The sequence below is a fragment of the Pipistrellus kuhlii genome, unplaced genomic scaffold (assembly GCF_014108245.1).
Source record: "Pipistrellus kuhlii isolate mPipKuh1 unplaced genomic scaffold, mPipKuh1.p scaffold_m20_p_1, whole genome shotgun sequence".
Classification (NCBI taxonomy): domain Eukaryota; kingdom Metazoa; phylum Chordata; class Mammalia; order Chiroptera; family Vespertilionidae; genus Pipistrellus; species Pipistrellus kuhlii.
The window spans coordinates 63,111,898-63,131,894 of record NW_023425404.1 but is presented as its reverse complement, the minus strand read 5'-3'; the positions used below and the strand labels follow the sequence as shown (position 1 = coordinate 63,131,894).

At 50.8% G+C, this 19,997-nt stretch overlaps 2 protein-coding genes and 1 pseudogene across 2 annotated transcripts; all 3 read left to right on the top strand.

The window, feature by feature from the left end:
- Positions 1-924: 924 nt before the first annotated feature.
- On the top strand, positions 925-3,219 carry CEBPE (CCAAT enhancer binding protein epsilon). The gene is made up of 2 exons (XM_036448893.2): positions 925-2,106; positions 2,688-3,219. The coding sequence occupies exons 1-2, from the start codon at positions 1,597-1,599 to the stop codon at positions 3,021-3,023; spliced, it is 846 nt and encodes a 281-aa protein (XP_036304786.1). The 5' UTR covers positions 925-1,596; the 3' UTR covers positions 3,024-3,219.
- Positions 3,220-10,245: 7,026 nt separating this feature from the next.
- LOC118725280 lies at positions 10,246-11,437 on the top strand (annotated as a pseudogene).
- A 3,414-nt stretch (positions 11,438-14,851) lies between these two features.
- On the top strand, positions 14,852-19,855 carry LMLN2 (leishmanolysin like peptidase 2). Its single transcript, XM_036430635.1, is given in 14 exon segments — positions 14,852-15,149; positions 15,283-15,367; positions 15,458-15,509; positions 15,832-16,185; positions 16,244-16,369; positions 16,949-17,033; positions 17,166-17,311; positions 17,385-17,559; positions 17,749-17,818; positions 17,895-17,991; positions 18,095-18,367; positions 18,573-18,796; positions 18,978-19,157; positions 19,648-19,855. Coding segments are annotated over 14 exon segments (2,373 nt in total).
- Positions 19,856-19,997: the final 142 nt, after the last annotated feature.

Here is a 19,997-nt window from a genome sequence, read left to right as displayed (position 1 = left end):
GAGGGGTAACTTGTCTGACCTTTAGGCAGCTTTATTTGCATACTTCATTTTAGTGATTAATGCCACACCTATTCATTCTGCATTTCCCCTACTGTGGCCTGGCCCTTGGTGTGCCTGACCTATAAAACCTTCTAGCTCCCCACAAGGCACTCCCAGCATTTGCTGGAGATAAAAGAGCCAGTAACACACTTCCATGTGTCCTTCCTTTTCACTGAATTATCATCCCTTTTATAGATATAATTCGACACGTAAAAACAGGGACACAGCTGGTGCCGCTGCCAGAAAAAAGTGGGGAGTTCCCAGAGGGGAGGGGGGAAAGGGAAAAGGGAGAAGGGACCTCCCATGAGATCAAATGCACAGAGCAAACCCTGAGCTTCTCCTCTTCAGGAGGAGCCCCAGGAGGAGGTGATAACAAAAGACAAAGCTTCTCAAGCCTCACAAGAGGAAGTGGTCCCAAGAGATGTGCATGGAGGTCAGACAATGGCTATGCAGAAGGAAAGACAGCAAACCGAGCTGTGGAGAGTGCCTGAGCCCTGCGGCCAGGGCACAGGAAATGGAGCAGAGCCCCAGGTCCCGAGCTGGGCAGAGCTCCCGCCTGAGGCTCTGGCAGCACAAGGCAACAGGCACAGAGGCTCTGGTCCCCCAGAAGAGTGTGACAGTCCATTCTTGGGGCAGCAACCTGCCTGTGCCCGGGGCACAGGGTCCAAGTCCTGATCAGGAGCCTCAGCCAAGCCAGACACTCAGGGCCAGGGCCAGGCTGCTAACGCTAGCCACAGCTGGAAACAGATGAGGGTTTGGGCTATTGCACAGACCTTGTGCAAAAACCTAGCCAATGAAGCGGGCTCCGTGCCACATCACAGGCCCTGGGTATGACTCGGTCCCAGAACCTATCACTATTTCCTAAACCCCTCAAACGCCCCCTGGCCTGCACCCAGGAGAATGCCCCGGGGAGGTGGGGCTACAGAAGGAACTGACTGCCTCTGGGAGTGGGTGGAGCCCAGGCTTTGGGGGGCCTGAGAGAGAGGTGTTTTGAGGGAGGAGCTCAGCCAAAGCCGGGGTCAGCACTGGAAGAGGGTGCTCTCTGTTCATTCTGACTTGGCACCTCATTCTGCACAGAACCCTTTGGAGGTTGGAGGGAAGAGGACTCTCAGAGGGAGGTGTTGCCCTCAGCAAGGACGCTGGCATGCCCTGGACTCAGCGGGAACCGGGGAGGTGTTCCCAGAAGCACCAGCTCCTGGGCAGCTCAGAACTCTGACTTGGATCCTGACCAAAGAGTGCCCAACCGCTAAATAGGCTGGGGGCCCCATTTCTCTAAGGCCCGCATCCCTCCCTCGGGGTGCGCCCTGCCCCTCCCTGAGTCACCCCAGGGAGAGAGGGGGGGAAAAAGGGAAGAGAAAAGCTGCATTGGCTACAGAGGAAGGAAAAGGAAACAGAGGTGGGAGGAGAGAGGCCAGGCAGGAGTGGGTGGCAGAGGAGCCCGAGAGGGCAGATCTAGGGCAAATCTAGGGCAGGGGGCAGTTGAGGAAGGGCAGGCCGAGCATCCCAAGGTGCCCCAAGAGCAGGCCGGGGGCGGAGAGCCCAGGGGGCGGACCAGCCATGTCCCACGGGGCCTACTACGAGTGTGAGCCCCGGGCTGGCCAGCAGCCACTCGAGTTCTCGGGGGCCCGCGCGGGGCCTGGGGAGCTGGGGGACATGTGCGAGCACGAGGCCTCCATAGACCTCTCCGCCTACATCGAGTCCGGGGAGGAGCAGCTTCTCTCCGACCTCTTCGCTGTGAAGCCGTCACCGGAGGCCCGAGGCCTCAAGGGCTCGGGAGCCCCTGCCTTCCCCCACTACCTGCCGCCTGACCCTCGGCCCTTCGCCTACCCCCCACACACCTTCGGCCCCGACAGGAAGGCGCTGGGACCCGGCATCTACAGCAGCCCGGGGAGCTACGACCCCAGGGCCGTGGCTGTGAAGGAGGAGCCGCGGGGCCCCGAGGGCGGCCGCGGGGCCGGCCGCAGCGGCTACAACCCTCTGCAGTACCAGGTGGCGCACTGCGGGCAGACGGCCATGCACCTGCCCCCGGCCCTGGCAGCGCCCAGCCAGCCCCTGCGTGTCCTCAAGGTAAGAGCGGGTCAGCCCTCCTCCCTGCCTTCCAGTGGCCGGAGAGAGGCCCCTGTGGACGGGGCGGGGACCCTGAGCTTCCTGCTTACATTATCGGTGGGTCTGTGTCTGGCGTTGCTTTGTGAAAGTGACTCACCCCGAAGCTGTCTGCACCCACCATCCAGGCATGAGCCTGCTTCCTTCTCTGTGGATCTACTCCCACCCTGAAGCCCAATGTCCTGCAGCCCCTGTGGCCAGCGGACCTGCCTGACCTCAGGCCCCCCGCTTCTCTGCTGCCCGCCTCTTGTGTCTCTGCCGCCCGCTTCGAGAAGAGGAAATGCTAGCTGGTCACAGAATTGGAGGCTCAAGATAAATAGAAGGAAAGTGTCCTCAGAGAGTGTGGAGCAGGAAAGGGAGTTTCAGTCACAGCCGGGACCCTGTGCATCCCGCAGGCAGAGCCTGCTCTGCCTGGGACTCAGCTGGCTCTGGAGCCCACAGCTCCTGGAGGCTCAAGGGTGCTCTGGCTGCCGGCCTCGCTGCCCTACCTCTGCTCTGCTTCCTGGCCAGCCCTCACCTCTCGCCTCCTCTGCCTTCCCCTCTAGGCCCCTATGGCTGCGGCCGCGCCCCCCTGCAGTCCCCTTCTGAAGGCTCCCTCCCCGGCTGGCTCTTCGCACAAGGGCAAGAAGGCAGTCAACAAGGACAGCCTGGAGTACCGGCTGCGGCGGGAGCGGAACAACATCGCGGTGCGCAAGAGCCGGGACAAGGCCAAGAGGCGCATCCTGGAGACGCAGCAGAAGGTGCTGGAGTACATGGCGGAGAACGATCGCCTCCGCAGCCGCGTGGAGCAGCTCACCCAGGAGCTGGACACCCTGCGGAACCTCTTCCGCCAGATCCCCGAGGCCGCCAACCTCATCAAGGGTGTGGGGGGCTGCAGCTGATCCAGCTGGTAGACTATGGGCACCTTACCCCCTCTCCCCCCGCCTGACCCTGGGGACCCCTGCCCTGCTGGGGTCCTAGAGCCCCTCACAGGCCAAGCCTGAGACATAAACCATGGACAAATGGCAGCAGGTGGCAAGGGAGGAGGGCAGGCCTCAGCATTATGGTTCTGAAGCTGAATAAAATTGCACTGTGACTCAGTTCTGGGGCTGTACGCTGGGCCTGGGCCTGTGTGGGAGTGTGTTTGTGTGTGTGCCTCAGCCACGGCAGAGGAAAGACAGCAAATGAAGCTATGGCAAGTGCCTGGAAATGCATGTGGCTAGTTCTGCATACCTCTTGCTTCCATGCCCAAGAGAATATTTGGGAATATTTCCAAATATTCAGCAGATACTGTCTGTCACTCTGTTTCTTCCCCCACCCCCGCCCCGCCCGGCCCCGTCCTCTGGACACTGAAGGCACCTTCCTGCATCCCACAGGACCAAAGCAGCCTCTGGTTACTGTCCTCACAGAGCTCTGTGGCTTGGAGGAAGACCTAGCACCACCCAGACCCTGCTGGCCCAAGCCCTGCTCTCTGTCCCCTGGAGGTATCCCCTGGGAGCTCCTGCCCCGGTGACCAAGGGGGAAATTCCAGGTGACTGCTATACTTGTGAACCCTTAGCTCTTGACCCAAGACTTAAGTCTCTTCTCTCCAGATCCACAGCTTCCGTCTACCCAATTGACATATCCCCATGGTTCCCTCCCACCCGCTCCCGTCTTTGTCCCTCATCCCCTGGGACCCTAATGCATGAGCATCTGAGTGCTTAGGGGATGAATCCGTTGGGAAAGGTCTTGAGGCCCGTTTGTTTATGAGAAAGTTGATCATAAGGAGGATGACCGTGAAACCCCGTGTCCAAAGTGTTTTCTTTTTCACAGAACTCTCACCTGAGACACACAGTAATACAGTGCCTGAGAACCTCCCTTTGAGTTTCCCTCTGCTGCTTACTAGCTGTGTGACCTCGAGCCAGCTACTTCTCTCCGTGCTGCAGCTTCCTCATCCGCAGAATGGGAGCAGGGCTAGCCACCCCCTCATAGTGCTGTTATGTTCATAGATGAACAGGGCGTGGGCCAGTGTGAACAGTTATTCCATTTTGCTAGAACTGACTGGGCCTCAGAGATTTCGTGTAAACTTCTCATTTTTTCAGGTAAGAAAACTGAGGCCTCAGAGACAGAAAGGGACTTAGAATCACATATTGGTTAGAGGCAGAACTAAGATTAGCTCCGTAAAACTATAGATTAAAGTACTAGAAAAGACCTCAAGAAATTATCCAGTGGGCTCGGCTCTCAGAGAAACAAGATAATGTGAGCCACATTTTGTAGATAACGCGGTTGAGGGCGTAAGAGATGTTGTCCTAAAGCTCACTCAGTCCCTTTGCTGTCTCAGCACAGGCACCTGTCTCTCTACTCTGAGCTCACACCTCCCCTCAGCGGTATACAGCACATGGCAGGGAACTGAATTCATTCCTGAATGGTGAGGAGTGCCTGACAGAGACAGGGACACACAAATCAGGCTAGAGCCTCCTCTAGATCACCAATGACTTGTAAGCCACTGCTGAGAGAGCCTGCGTCAGACATCAAGGAAACACTGTGAGATGCAGAAAGACTGGGGTCCGAATCCTCCCTGCTCTCTCTTTCTCCACATCCCCAGTGTCAGAGCCTTCCCACATCTTGGGCACTCGTGGGCACCGTGCCTGTCTTGCCCAGGACTCATCCCTCTCTTGCCTTTGCCTTGGTGTCTCTCGAGCACCATCTCTCCTACATCTGTGCCCTGGATCCCCTGTCCCGGGTCTGGTTTGGGCAGACAGATCTGAACTTCACCCACTGGAGCCATCTGAGTTTGGGAGGAGGAGGGGCCAGTGTCTGTGAATGCCTGGGAGAATCCTGCACCTTCCTTTCGGCCCAGGGGGGTGGGTTGCATAAGGGGGGTTTGTACAGAACACACAGAGTGACTCAACCTCCGGATTTCCTCCTCCCACCTCAAGACCACTGCCCCTTGACTTATTTTCAGGGTTCTGGGTGATGGGACCTGGTTGCTTCACCATTAACCCCAGGCTCCTTTCCCACAGTTCTGAATTGTGTCTCCTCCCAGCCCCCACCACCCCAAGGCTCCTCGGGGTGGGTGGGTGGCACCAGGACTGGAGAAGCCCCCCTGGGAGAGAAGGGAGCACCGGCCCAGTGTGACACAGGGTGCTGAGCACACCCCATCCTCTGTGACCGATCATATTCCAGGGCGAGGCGGCAGGTAGCCAGATGTCACACGTTTTAAAATGTCTTTTATTTTTTAATATGTATTTTTATTGATTTCAGAGAGGAAGGGAGAGGGTGAGATAGAAACATCATTGATGAGAGAGAATCATTGGTCAGCTGCATCCTGGATGCCTCCTACTGGATATTGAGTCCATAATCCAGGCATGTGCCCTGACCAGGAAGTGAATAATGACCTCCTGATTCATATGTGGATGCTGGCCAGGCTGTCTATTTATTTTAATTTTTGTTTATTTATTTTTAGAGAGAGACAGACAGAGAGAGAAACACTGATCGATCAGTTGCCTCCCAAATGCATCCCAATGGGGTATTGAACCCGCAACCTAGTTACATGCCCCTACCAGGGATCAAACCCAAAACCTTTAGGTGCACAAGGATGATGCTCCAACCAACTGAGCCACTGGCCGGGGCCAGATATCATGCTTTCTGAATGAGGCTTTTAAGCTGACCTCAACTTGTTTGGGCCAAAGTAACAGCAGGTATTTATTGAGCATCTTTCCTGTGCCAGGCCCTTGCAAGGTGCCAGAATAATGTGGTGAGTAAGACAACCCAGCTCCCAGCTGAAGGGGCAGAAAGAAAAAAGGCAACAAACAAATGTGCTGAGTGTCTTCCTCTGCCCCTCCTTGTCCATCTTGCCACATGCCAGGTTAGACAGGAGAGTGAAGTGAGGTGCTTGTCACCAACCCTTCCCAGGACAGACATGTACTCTTCACAGCCTTCTCACCAGATTGCTGCCCAAATGGCCTGTGGGGTAATGCCCCCCCCCACTGCTGCCACCAGGCCCACCTCACCACTCCTTGCTGCCTTGTCACTTCCCTTAATCCTGTTCATTCGCACTTCTATAGAACACCCTCCTTAAATCCATTAATTACTCATTTGCATATGCCCTTTGGGGAAACCAAATAAGCTAATAGATGGGGAAGCTATCTTAGCTGGAATGGTCAAGAAATGTCTCTCTCGCCCAGCTGGCGTGGCTCAGTGGTGAGTGTCCACCTATATACATCAGGAGAGCAGGTTTGATTCCCGGTTAGCGCACATGCCCGGGTTGCAGACTTGATTCTCAGTGTGGGGCTTATAGGAGGCAGCTGATCAATGATTCTCTCTCCTCATCGATGTTTCTACTTCTCTCTTCCTCTCCCTTCCTCTCTGAAATCAATAAAAAGTATATTATAGCCGAAACTGGTTTGGCTCAGTGGATAGAGCGTTGGCCTGTGGACTGTGAAAGGTCCCAGGTTCAATTCCGGTCAAGGTCATGAACCTTAGTTGCGGGCACATCTCCAGTAGGGGGTGTGCAGGAGGCAGCTCATCGATGTTTCTCTCTCATCGATGTTTCTAGCTCTCTATATTTCTCCCTTCCTCTCTGTAAAAAAATCAATAAAATATATATTAATATATATATATATATATATATATATATATATATATATATATATAATTTTTTAAAAAGTAAGGTCTCACTTGGGGAGGATACAGGAGTAGGGTGGAGGGGAATTAATAGGTGGGGGGAGCCGAAACCGATTTGGCTCAGTGGATAGAGCATCAGCCTGCAGACTGAAGGGTCCTAGGTTCAATTCTGGTCAAGGGCATGTCCATTGGTTGTGGGCACATCCCCAGTGGGGGGGGGTGTGCAGGAGGCAGCTGATCGATGTTTCTAACTCTCTATCCCTCTCAATTCTTCTCTGTAAAAAAAAAAAAAATCAATAAAACATTTTTTTTTTTTAAATAGGTGGCGGGAAAGGAGGGACACCTAAAGCATTCCTATGGCTTTAGAATCCACAGCCCAGACTCTTACTTCATGAGCAGAGCTGGGAGCAGGGTGGGAGTCTTGTATGAAAGATGGGGTCTCAGGCCCAGGGAAGCAGCAGGAGGAAGGCTGCTTGGAGATTCCTCTGAGAGGGGGAAGCTGCCAAGGTGAGCCCGCCAAGGTCAGTCGCGGTGGAGGCTGCTTGTGAAAGCCTCTCCCCCTCTCCGTGCACACCTCCCCACCCCGCCCCCTATGGATTGCCACATGCCCGGGCCCCCAGGGCCCCCATCCCAGTGTTGCAAGATCCCGGTTGGGGTTGTGGAGGTAAAAAGGGGCCTCTTCATCTCCACCCCCTCCCCTGTTCCAAGCCAGTGGGGACGACGGGATAGAGGGGGCTGCAGAGGAGATGCTGAGGCAACCAGAGCCAGGGCTGGTCGAGGGCCTGTGCATCTCCTTTTCCACAGCCAGTCACTTCCCGTCACCTCACCAGCCCCGGCAGGCAGACCTCTCTCTCCTCTCAGTACTCAGCCCAGGCTGCTCCAAAGTAGGAATGGTCCACCTGGATGGACTCCTGGTGGCCACTCTCAGCTGCTCCTATAAGCAGGCCTGGCCTCAGGAAAACTTCAGTGGCACATAAAAAGTTCCCCAAGGCTAGCCCATGGAGAGATGGTAGGTATTTTCAGAGGCAATGCTTGCAAATGGACACCAGTTCTGACTTCAGGGAGCAGCAGAAGTATCCTATGACTTGGGAAAGGAAAGCTTCCTAATGGGGGAGACCCACCTACAGAGCCTTCCCCTTCTCTTTTATAAGTAGAGATCTGGGGTAAATAGAGGCAAGCCATACATAGATTGAGTCCATTCCCCATGCCCCTCAAGCCAAGCTTTGCCCTCAACCCAGCCTCAAACTGTCCACCCATTGCCCCCACACCTCGCATTGTCACCGCTGGCCAGGCCATCCAACCCTGCTGCAATCGGGACGGTTTGCAAAACGCCTGCTAGCTCCCGCTTTGTCACCATCTGAGGTTAGGACTGTGCTCAGGAGATAAGCCCAGGCCCCACCCGCCTGTCCGGAGCGAGACTGCTGGCCTGCTGCAATCGGGACGGTTTGCAAAACCCCTGCTGGCTCCAACTCTGTCACCATCTGAGGTTAGGGCTGCACCCCAAGATAAAGTCTAGCCCCACCCACCAGCTCTGCCTTCATACCTCCGAAGCAGCCTTACTCAGACCCAGAGGTCCTCTCCTCACCTCTTCTTCCCTCCATCCCTAGCCTAACCTTTGCTCATTTTCCTCATCACCATCTTCTCTCCTCTTTCTCCATCTGGTTCCCTCACCTCCCATCTCCCATCTTCACCCTTCCTCCTCCCACAGTTCCCTCCGGCCTTCTCACTACAGTCATTTGTTCGCCCACAAATACTTACTAACATCTACTCCTTGCTGGGCACTTTGCTTGTTGTGGGAGCTACGGGATAAATAAGGAGGACAGTCCTTGTCCTTGTGGGGCTTACAGATTCGTGAGGGGGACAGACAAACGGAATCTCACAAATACATATATTATAGAACGCTAAGCTGTGGACAGTGCTCTGTGGCAAAAGTAAAAAGGTGGCTGTAACAGATATGTATAAGGGCTCTTGATTTGAAAATGACAGGAAAGGCTTCTTTGAGGAAGTAATATAAGTGGGTACCTAAAAGGTACGTAGGTGTCAGTCTGGCAAAAAAGTGGGGTTCTGCCCTAACCAGTTTGGCTCAGTGGATAGAGCATCCGCCTGTGGACTGAAGGGTCCCAGGTTCAATTTCGATCAAGGGCATGTACCTTGGTTTTGGAAACATCCCAGTAGGGGGTGTGCAGGAGGGAGCTGATGTTTCTCTCTCATCGATGTTTCTGGCTCTCTATCCCTCTTTCTTCCTTTCTGTAAAAAAATCAATAAAAAATATATATATTATAAAAAGTGGGTTCCTAGCAGAAAGAGTATGCAAAGGTCCTGAGCTACAGGTCCTTCCCCGTCACTCTCAGAGACTGGGGAGGGGCAGGCAGACCAGACCAAGGAGGGGAGTGAGGTCAGAGAGGGGCTGAGACCACATCCTGCTCCAATAGATGGGATCCAGAGCACCACAGGGAAGAAACACCTTCCAAAGGAAGATTTTTCCCTCTCCTTATGAGAAAAAAGGGATGGCAGCAGACACGGTTAGGTTAGTAGCAGGCTGAGGCTGACTTCCATCTCACGGTGGAAGAAGAGGTGACTGCAAGTGACTGAGGCAGGAGGCTCAGAGGAGGAGGCTTGAAGCTATACTAGTAAAATCCTAGTTGCTGAGGGTGGAAGAGGAAGCTGATTGCTGATATTTCTGACTTGGAAGCACACAACTAAAGTGGATGATGACAAATGTAGAATGACAGCAGTCTGTACTGGGGGCTATTTCCTTCAGTTGTCCTTAGCGGCTCGGCAACACATGGATCTTATCCAGGGAGGTGGGATGAACAGAACAGACTGGGAAGGGGAGCTGAAGGCACTTACGAAACAGGGATTTAGTGGTGAACCCGGAAGCTAAGGTGGACAGGAGAGATGAAAAGACAGGAAGGGCCAGTGGTTCTTCAGTGAGCTCGTAGAACAGCTGCAATGAGCCGACTTGAGCAAACAGACCATAAGGAAAGGAGATCATATCAGAGTGGGACGATTGATTCGGTTATTTCATAGGTGCTACAGTTTCTGGTGATGATAAGGCTCTCAGCATGACTCTGGGAGTGGCTTGCTAAGGTGGAATTGAGAAGAGTGTTAGAGAAAAAGGGTGAAAGGACTGAGAGGTCAGCATCCTAGATGACCAGCCCTATTTTGATACATCACGTAGGACAACTGCTCTGCTCAGCCCCGTCCTCTCTCCACCTCCCACATCAGCTCTTTCACCTCTGCCCCTGCCTCATCAACATCCCTTCTCCTTATACCTATCTAACATCCTAGCTCCACGCCCTTTCTCACCTTCATCCCCATCACTCTAACTTCCGTTCTCCTAACTCCACCCTCTCTCATCACAGCCTTCACCTTCTCCTTGCCCAAAATCTCTCCTCATCTCTACCTTTTCCCTTCAGCCTCATCTTTCTCATCCTGTTCCTCTCATCACAGCTTTTTTAATAATAATTATTATTATTATTGATTTTTTTTTAACAGACAGGAAAGGAAAAGCATAGAGAGTTAAAAACATCTCTTTTCTGCTGGTGAACGCCGCGGAGTGAGCATCGTTGGAATCCCCCCTGTTGCAGGCATCATGTCTAAGTCTGAGTCTCCCAAAGAGCCGGAGCAGCTGAGGAAGCTCTTTATCAGAGGTTTGAGCTTTGAAACAACCGATGACAGTCTGAGGAGCCATTTTGAGCAATGGGGAACGCTCACGACTGTGTGGTGATGAGAGATCCAAACACCAAGCATTCCAGAGGCTTTGGATTTGTCACCTATGCCACTGTGGAGGAGGTGGATGCACCATGAATGCAAGGCCACACAAGGTGGACGAGAGAGTTGTGGAACCAAAGAGGGCTGTCTCAAGAGAAGATTCTCAAAGACCTGGTGCCCACTTAATTGTGAAAAAGCTTTTTGTCGGTAGTATTAAAGAAGACACTGAAGAACATCATTTAAGATATTATTTTGAACAATATGGGAAAATAGAAGTGATTGAAATCATGACTGACCGAGGCAGTGGCAAAAAGAGGGGCTTTGCTTTTGTAACCTTTGATTACCATGACTCTGTGGACAAGATTGTCATTCAGAAATACCATACTGTGAATGGCCACAACTGTGAAGTAAGGAAAGCCCTATCTAAGCAAGAGATGGCTAGTGCTTCGTCCAGCCAAAGAGGTCGAAGTGGTTCTGGAAACTTCGGAGGTGGTCGTGGAGGTGGTTTTGGTGGAAATGACAACTTTGGTCGTGGAGGAAACTTCAGTGGTCGAGGTGGCTTTGGTGGCAGCTGTGGTGGCGGTGGATATGGTGGCAGTGGGGATGGCTATAATGGATTTGGTAATGATGGAAGCAATTTTGGAGGTGGTGGAAGCTACAATGATTTTGGCAATTACAACAATCAATCTTCAAATTTTGGACCCATGAAAAGAGGAAACTTTGGAGGCAGAAGCTCTGGCCCTTATGGTGGTGGAGGGCAATACTTTGCCAAACCATGAAACCAAGGTGGCTATGGTGGTTCCAGCAGCAGCAGTAGCTACAGCAGTGGCAGACGGTTTTAATTACTGCCAGGAAACAAAACTTAGCAGGAGAGGAGAGCCAGAGAAGTGACAGAGAAGCTACAGGTTACAACAGACTTGTGAACTCAGCCAAGCACAGTGGTGGCAGGGCCTAGCTGCTACAAAGAAGACATGTGTTAGACAATACTCATGTGAATGGGCAAAAAAACTCGAGGACTGTACTTGTGACTAATTGTATAACAGGTTATTTTAGTTTCTGTTCTGTGGAAAGTGTAAAGCATTCCAACCAAGGGTTTTAATGTAGATTTTTTTTTTTTTTTTGCATCCATGCTGTTGATTGCTAAATGTAATAGTCTGATCATGACGCTGAATAAAAGTGTCTTTAAAAAAAAAAATCTATGAGAGAGAAACCGTGATCAGCTGCTTCCTGCCTGGATCCCACTGGGGATGTACCCCCAACCAAGATACATGCCCTTTACCGGAATCAAACCAAGGACACTTCAGTCTGCAGGCCAACGCTCTATCCACTGAGCCAAACGGGTCAGGGCTCATCACATCTTTATTTCTCCTCCGTGCTGTGCCCTTGAGAAGTACTACTGCATGATGGGTTAAAGCTTGTGCTCAGGAGACTACCTATGAGGGTTCAAATCCCACATTTTACCACCTACCTATGCTGACTAATTTCACTGTGCCTCAGTTGTAAAATTGGAACTATAATAATACCTACAATGTATGGTTGCTGAAAGGTTTACATGAATCTAAAGTGCTTGGAACAATGGGCACAAAGGAAGTGCTCAATAAAATTATTATCCTCACACTCTCTCCTTACCTCCTCGCTCTGGCCTCACTTTCATCTCTCACCTCCACTACCTTTCTACACCTACTTCATACCTCTTCAAAGAGGCAGGGAGAATGAGATTCAACAAACCACCCCCCAGAGTCTAGTAAGGAAACAAGCACAAAAATAAATGCCAGGAAAGTATAATTAGAGCTACTTCAAAGATGTGAAAGAAATGCTTAGTGACCAGAGGCTATGCAAACTAACTCAGCTTGGGGAATAAAGTCTCAACAGGCAGCTAACCCCTCTGCTGGATCTTTAAAGATGAGGAGGAGGTTTTCCAGGCACGTTCAGCAGAGAGGTATTCCAGCAGAAGACACTCGAAGTGTTTCTTGAGCTTCCTCTGTGAGAAGGATTGAGGTTCTGTGAGTGTGTGTGAAGTTAGGGTGAATCCCTACACTGGCGGTGGGCACCCTCCTCAGTATGACCACAAGGGGGCAGCAAAGCATAGGAGGGGCTCCAGGTGGGAGCCAGAAAACCAGAAGAGAGCCACACAACCTTGAGTCCATCACCCCGAGGTTTTGTTTGCAGTTGCCCTGTCCCAGTCAGGAGAGAAAAAAGGCTTCTCCCAACACTTGGAGAAAAAGACTAGGTTTGTCTTAGAGAAAAAAAACAATGATCAATTTTTAAAAAACAGACAAAAAAATAAGAGTCCTCTAAAGATTTTTACATGAGTCGATAAGAATGGAATATTTCTCCACTGAGTTAAAATGTCTATAGAATATGCATACTATCAAGCAAATACAATCATCTCCATTTCTGAAGTGGAAAAACTGAGGCATTTGAACAAAGTTACACAGATAGAGTGGGCCAGAGTTGGTTTGGCTCCAGAGTTTGGATCCCTCCCTTGTCATGGATAGTGCCAGCCACAGCTCTGGAATGTAAGAGTATAGAAGTCAGTCTCCCTTCTCTATCATGAATTAGCTATGTTGCCTTACGTCACTGTACCCTGGACCTGCCTCTTCAAAAGTTAAATAATAGGGTTAGGTGCTGTTCCTTGTCCACAATCTGAAGACTAAGCCCTCTGAGCTATGCGAGTGCGGTGGACACAAAGCCAGCCAGGAAGCAGACCCACCTTGAAAGCATGCAGGATGTGGAGGGAGAGCCATTAAGCCACAATTATAAAAGATGACAAGTGTTCTGTTGGGAGCAGGAAGGAGAGGCTGCCTCCCCCCCTGGCAGGTGTGGAATTTTGGCTGGAGGTGTTAAGAAAGGCTTTCCAGAGTAATTACAGGGAAGGCAGGAGGAATTAGCTAGGCAGGCAGGGAAGGAGGGGTATCCAGGCAGAGTCAACAGGATGTGAAAGCACAGAATGAGCAAAGAAAACAAAGGGAGTTCCAAGAGTTTGGTGAGGACATCTTTGAATGTTTTCCATCACTGTCCATTTTAAGAGTCTCCTTTCCCTCCCCACATGTCTATAACTGGCTTCTGTGAATCCAACAGCCTCTCCTTGGAGCTGTTAGTCAACCAACATGTATCTGTTTTTAAACATATTTTATTTATTTAAGAGAGGGAGAGAGAGATAGAAGCATGAATGATGAGAGAGCATCATTGATCAGCTGCCTCCTATACACCCCCTACTGGGGATCAAGCCTGCAACTGTGCAGACTTGACTGGAATCAAACCCGGGACCCTTCAGTCCGCAGGCCAACGCTCTATTCACTGAGCCAAACCAGCTGGGGCATATTTTTTGTTGTTTTTAATCCTCTCCCGAGGATATTTTTCCATTGATTTTTAGAGATAGTGCAAGGGAGGCAGGAGGGAGGAAGAGAAAGAGAGATATCAGTGTGGAGAGAGACACACATCAATTGGCTGCCTCCCACATGCACCTCCACCTGGGCCTGGGATCAAATTGCAACCAAGGTAAGTGCCCTTGACCAGCAATCCAATCTGTGACCTTTAGGTGCCCAAGCCAATGCTCTAACCATTTAGTCAAACCAGCCAGGACCCAACATGTATTTGTTAAGCACCTACTAAGTCTCCTACACACATGGAGCAGATGCATTAACCTCTGGCAGTTTGGAGTCCACCCGGCTCTGATATGGGGCTAGTGAAGTGCAGGTGCTTTGTTTGCACATCTCCATGAACTAGGCAGATACCTATGAAGCAAAGAATGTCCCACTACACACACACACACACACACCATTATGTTAAAATCTACATTTTAGTTCTGGGAAGGTTCTGAGGTTGTCCACTCAGAATGTCAGGGGAGCCCTGGCAGGTTTGGCTCAGTGGATAGAGTGTTGGCCTGGGGACTGAAGGGTCCCAGGTTCAATTCTGATCAAGGGCACATGCCTGGATTGTGGGCTTGATCCCCAGTAGGGGGCATGCAGGAGACAGCCAATCAATGATTCTTTCTCATTATTGATGTTTCAATCTCTCTCTCCCTCTCCCTTCCTCTCTGGAATCAATCAATAAAAAATATATTTTTTAAAAAAGAAGAAGGGCAGGGGAGTTAGGATGAGAGAAGGAAGCTGGTTAGGTAAGTTCCTTTGTAGGTGGGCCAGGCCTTGGGAATAACACTGCCCCTCACCGTGCTCTCCACCTCTGGCACCTCTGGGGAGAGACAACTTTGGCTCTTGTGGTTCACATCCGACCTCCTGGCAGGAATTGTAGATTTAGTCAACAGCATTCACATCTTGAAAAAATAAGCAAAAGTGGTGGGAGGAGATATGCAGAGAGATGGTAAAGAAAGGAAAGCCAGAAGCAAGTGAGGCGGGGAGAAGGGGCCAGAAGAGAGCCTCGGGCAGACCGTGGAAGACACCAGAGGAAGATGCTGCTGCTGCTGCTGCTGCTGGGAGCTGCCGCGCGCAGATGTCTCCATGACGAGACACAGAAGTCTGTGAGCCTTCTCAGGCCACCTTTCTCCCAACCTCCCTCGGACTTCCGCTCTTCCCCCATCACCTTCCCTGGCCCTCGTGATCCTCAGCCCCTCCGAATCCAAACCTGCCATATAACAGACCCTGTGTCCGGTGGAGCTTGGGATCCTGAGGGAGATGGGATGAGTGGGGAATCCCGAGCCCTGGTGGCAGTGAGAGAGGCTGCTCAGCGCCTCCAGGGTGTCCTCGCAGGTGAGTGGATGAACAGGAGTCAGAGAGGGCTGAGGAACAGAGGGAACTGAGGCAGAAGCCCACCACAGAAAAGGAACTGGGACTCCAAGATACTGAGGTGAAATGGACCTTGCATCTTGTTTAGTGCCTCCAGTGCAAGGACCCCTGCTTTTGAGCCGAGACCCTGCACAGTACTGCCATGCTGTCTGGGGAAACCCAGATACTCCAAACTACCACAGGTGAGTGCAAGTCATTGTGATTGTGTACAATACCTCTTCGGGGTACCCAGAAGTGTCGCCAGCTTACCTACAGCTATTCATTCTTTGCAGATGCAGCCTCTTGAACCCACGGTACAAAGGAGAAAGTTGCCTGGGTGTAAAGGTGAGATTAAATGCTCAGCTTTGGAGATCTGCAGATCTAGAGCCTGCTTAGATCTCTCCAAGACCAATAGCATCGAATTATTTAATGTGATCCCTTGCAATACAGGTTCCTGAGCCCTGTGTCCCTTTGGTAATTTATTAAATCAGAAATTTGGGGTAGGGTAGGTGATGGTAGAATTCCTTATTCTGACCAGCTGCCTAGATGACACTAAGACACACTAGATATAGAAACTCTTTGCCCCTCACTCCTGGTACCCAGTTTTCTATTGCCATGCCTTCCGGCACATCTGCTAATCCAGATGTCCCATTTCACTCCTTGCCAGATCCCTGATGCCCATCTCCGTGGCTATGCTTTGTGGCCAGAGCAGGGTCCCCCGCAGCTGATCCAGCCAGATGGGCCTGGGGTCCAAAATACTGATTTTCTCCTGTATGTGCGGGTTGCCTACACTTCCAAGTGCCACCAAGAGGTGAGGTTCAAATCAAATCCCTTTCCCCTACTCTGTCTCTCTTAATCTTAAATGCAGGGCAAGGCGAGTAAAAGCAGTTTTTATTAAATTGTGCTTATTTGGCATAACTTTGGACATGCTGATGAAGTTTGAGTGAGGGTTAAAAACCCTCTAAAGTTTATACCATCCCTTGGTAACACTGAACCTCCTTTTTTAAGAAAGATTTCTTCTGTGTTACCCCACTTCTCTCCTTTCTGCCCATACATTGTCCTGACTCATCCATCCACAGCCCTCTGTCATTGCCTACGCTGCCTGCTGCCAACTGGACTCAGAAGACAGGCCCCTTGCTGGTACCATTGTCTACTGTGCGCAACATCTCACCAGCCCCAGCCTCAGCCATAGTGACATCGTCATGGTGACTGTTGTATACTGACAGGCTGGGTGAGGTGGGGCAGGTCACTCAGCTTCCCATGAAGTTGAAGAATCTAGTAAGGATGGAATAGGCTCTCTCTCTCCCCAGAGCACACCACCCATTCCTTTCCCTTGTTTTCCCTTCCCTTCCTTTTCCTTCCCTTCCTTTTTGTTTCTTTCCGTTCCTTTCCTTTCCCTTCCTTTCCCTTCCCTTCCCTTCCCTTCCCTTCCCTTCCCTTCCCTTCCCTTCCCTTCTCCCTTCCCTTCCCTTCCCTTCCTTTCCTCCTCCACCATCCCACCCAAGGCACGTTACCATTAGCTTTCTCATTCCCAAGTCCAAGGATCCTTTCATTATTTCAATAACTTGTTTCCTAAACCCATTTCTTTCTAGGAATTACTTCTAACTCTTATTTATCAAACAAATGTTCTCTTACAGAAAAAAAAAAAAAAAAAGGGAGGGGGAAGGGGGATGGAATAGAAGGTGTCTCAATTTCTAAGAAGTGATGGGGCAGAGGGGCTATAGAGTGGCTGGCTAATCTTTTTGCAAACCCTGGTCTCTCACGCTGCTGTCATTTGTTCTTAGGCCACACTACACGAATTGCTCCATGCCCTAGGTTTCTCTGGACAACTCTTCAAGAAGTGGCGGGATTGCCCCTCAGGACCCAGCGGTAAACAAGAGGAATGAGGAAGAGGCTTTCCCACAATGTCAACTACAAAGAACTACCTCTATCTCATGAACTTCTTCCTTCCAATTCTACCTCACCCTTCCTCATAGTGCCTTCTCCCCTTTCTGTACTCAGTTGGAGAGAACTGTTCTACAAGGCAACAGGTGACAAGGCGAGATGAGTGGGGACAACTGCTTCTCACCACTCCAACTGTTAGCCACAGCCTGGCCAAACACTTGGGAGTGCTAAGGGTTTCCCTGGGTGCCCCCTTGGAAGAGGAGGTAAGAATAACAACACCTTGGGGTGATGGAAGGAAGAGAGAGTAGCCAGGTAGCAACCAGCTACCTCCGCCAGTAGGGCCCTTTGTCTTCACACTGGGAGGCCCGACTACTCCAAGGCTCTATCATGACCGCTATCTTCGATGGTGCCCAGCGCACTCGACTAGACCCAATCACGCTTGCTGCTTTCAAAGATTCAGGCTGGTACCAAGTCAACCACAGTGCTGCAGAGGAGTTGTTGTGGGGCCATGGTGAGAAATCAGGGAGCATCGCAGAGGGCACACATGACCGAAGTCAGCTTGGGGGAAGCGAGAGAGGCTGGAAGGAATATCTGCTGCTGATATGTTACATGTAACGGAGGCTGTAAGCATAGCAAGCACTGGAGGGATGCTTGGGGCTTCATTTGTTTTGAATGCTCTTTCTCCCTATCTCTCAAACAGGATCTGGCCTGGAATTTGGCCTGGTGACCACATGTGGGACTGGCTCCTCAGACTTCTTCTGCACCGGCAGGTGTGTGTGCTGAGTGGTGGAGGGGCTGTGCAGCTGTCGGTGATCCAAGTGTCACTCTCCCATCTCTCCCACCCAGTGGACTGGGCTGCCACTACCTGCACTTGGACAAGGGAAGCTGCTCTTCAGACCCTGTGCTGGAAGGCTGCCGCATGTACAAGCCCTTGGCCAACCGGGTGAGTAGATTAGAAAACAGAGTGAAACTGAGTGGGCCTAGAGAGGAGTCAACTTCAAAGACATCGAGACAAACACTATTCTACCTTCCGCCCTGCTCTTCAGAGTGAATGCTGGAAAAAGGAAAACGGATTCCCACCTGGGGCAGAGAATCCCCACGGGGAGATCTACCATTCCCAGAGTCGTTGCTTCCTTTCCAACCTCACATCACAGCTGCTCCCTAGGGACAAGGTCAGCCATCCCTCTCAGATCCCACACCTGAAGGAAGAGGAGCTCACTGGCCGCTGCTACTTACATCACTGCACAGAGTGGGGAGCCTACAAGGTGCAGGTGGAGGGATCCCCCTGGGTTTCATGCCCTCCAGGAAGGGCTATTCAGGTGGGTGTCATAGATGAAAAGGCTATAACACACTGGCAAAAAGATATCTGGAAATGTTTGTTCAGTGCTATAACCAAACTGTTCTCTGTTCACTTTTGACTAAGAAGCCACTGAGCCCAAGATTCTGATCTAGACTGTACATTTTTCTTAGGAGGACTTGTGCAAGTAAGTCACTGACTATAACCTGCTACATGTTTCCCTGTAGATACCTGGGTACTATGGTCTTCTCTTCTGCCCCCGGGGTCGGCTGTGTCAGACTAATGAAGATAGAGATGCTGTTACTTCCCCACCTATGAGTCTTTCATCCCAAGACCTGTTATTCAGGCTGTCTTTCGGATTAGCTGGGCCCCCAGGCCATTCCCTAGAGAAGGAAGAAGAGTTGGCTGAAGCAATCTTACAGGCTCTGGTGAGCAGAGGAGGCACTGGAAGGTAAAAAGGGGCAATTCAGGCTGAGGATTTCTATGATGGGCTATAGAGAATGCTTAAGTCCTTTACTTCGCAACTGTCTTCTGGAGATTTTCTGTTCATCCCACTCCTAAACCTGCACGTTTCATGCGATATAGCCTTCCAGGGACTATTGCTCCATTAATAGATCCAAATGTCTATTTAGGTGCTATTTCCACAGCCCTTCAATTACCACTAATCTGGTGTTCACTGTGCATATGTGGAAGCCCCCTGGTTGCCAAGGGCCTTCGGTTGGTATGCTGCACAGGGCCCTGACCCTGACTCTCCGGAAGAAGCCTCTAGAAGTATATTATAGAGGAGCCAACTTTACCACAGAATATAGCAAGTAAGACAACGTTGCAAGTAGATTTTTTTCCCCAATTCCTAGTCCAGATGTTTGAAATTGTATTTATTAAGCACCTACTCATGTGTATACATGAGTTTAGACAGGGTTATTTCAGGAAATAAGAATCCCTGGCATGATTATCTCAGGCCTATTATTATAGAGCATTTAAAACAAATGAAGCCCCTCCCATCTCTAGGACATAGGGATCCTACCCCCTCCCCTTTTTAAGTGCTATCCAGGAACCATGTCTATCAGTAATTACCTAAACACCAGTTTAGCCAGCCTTCCCCTTAAGCCACTTCCCTCACTGTCAAGTTAAGTTTCCTTCCAACAATCTTAAGATGCTGAAGACGGATATTCATCATATTCCTATTTTCAGGTTCTATAGTCACTCTTATTTTGTTTAAAGCAGGGTTTTATGAGCTCTATGTATGATAATAAAGGTAAAGCCCTTCTCCTCCTAAGTCAAATATTACTTCTATCTTCCTAGGTTCCTGGTTACCTCTGGTCATAATTCCTCCATGGCCCATCTAGGTCTGTCAACAGTTCTCTGCCTAATGCTGCTTATCCTGGTGGGTGCACTGGGAACCGTGGCCTATCAGAAACGAGCTACTCTTCAGGTGGGACCATCTGCCCCTTACCATTCATCAGAGCTCCAAAGCACAAGGGGCTCAGCTGGAGGAATAATGGAGGTGTGATATTACCCAGAGCATGGTGGGGGCAGGACAGATCATTACTTGAAAGACAACTGGATGGGAGTTAATCTACTATCTACACTTAAGTTCTACTTTTCTCAGAATGCCTCTTTTCATACTGGGTTTGCAATGAAAAAAAAGGTAG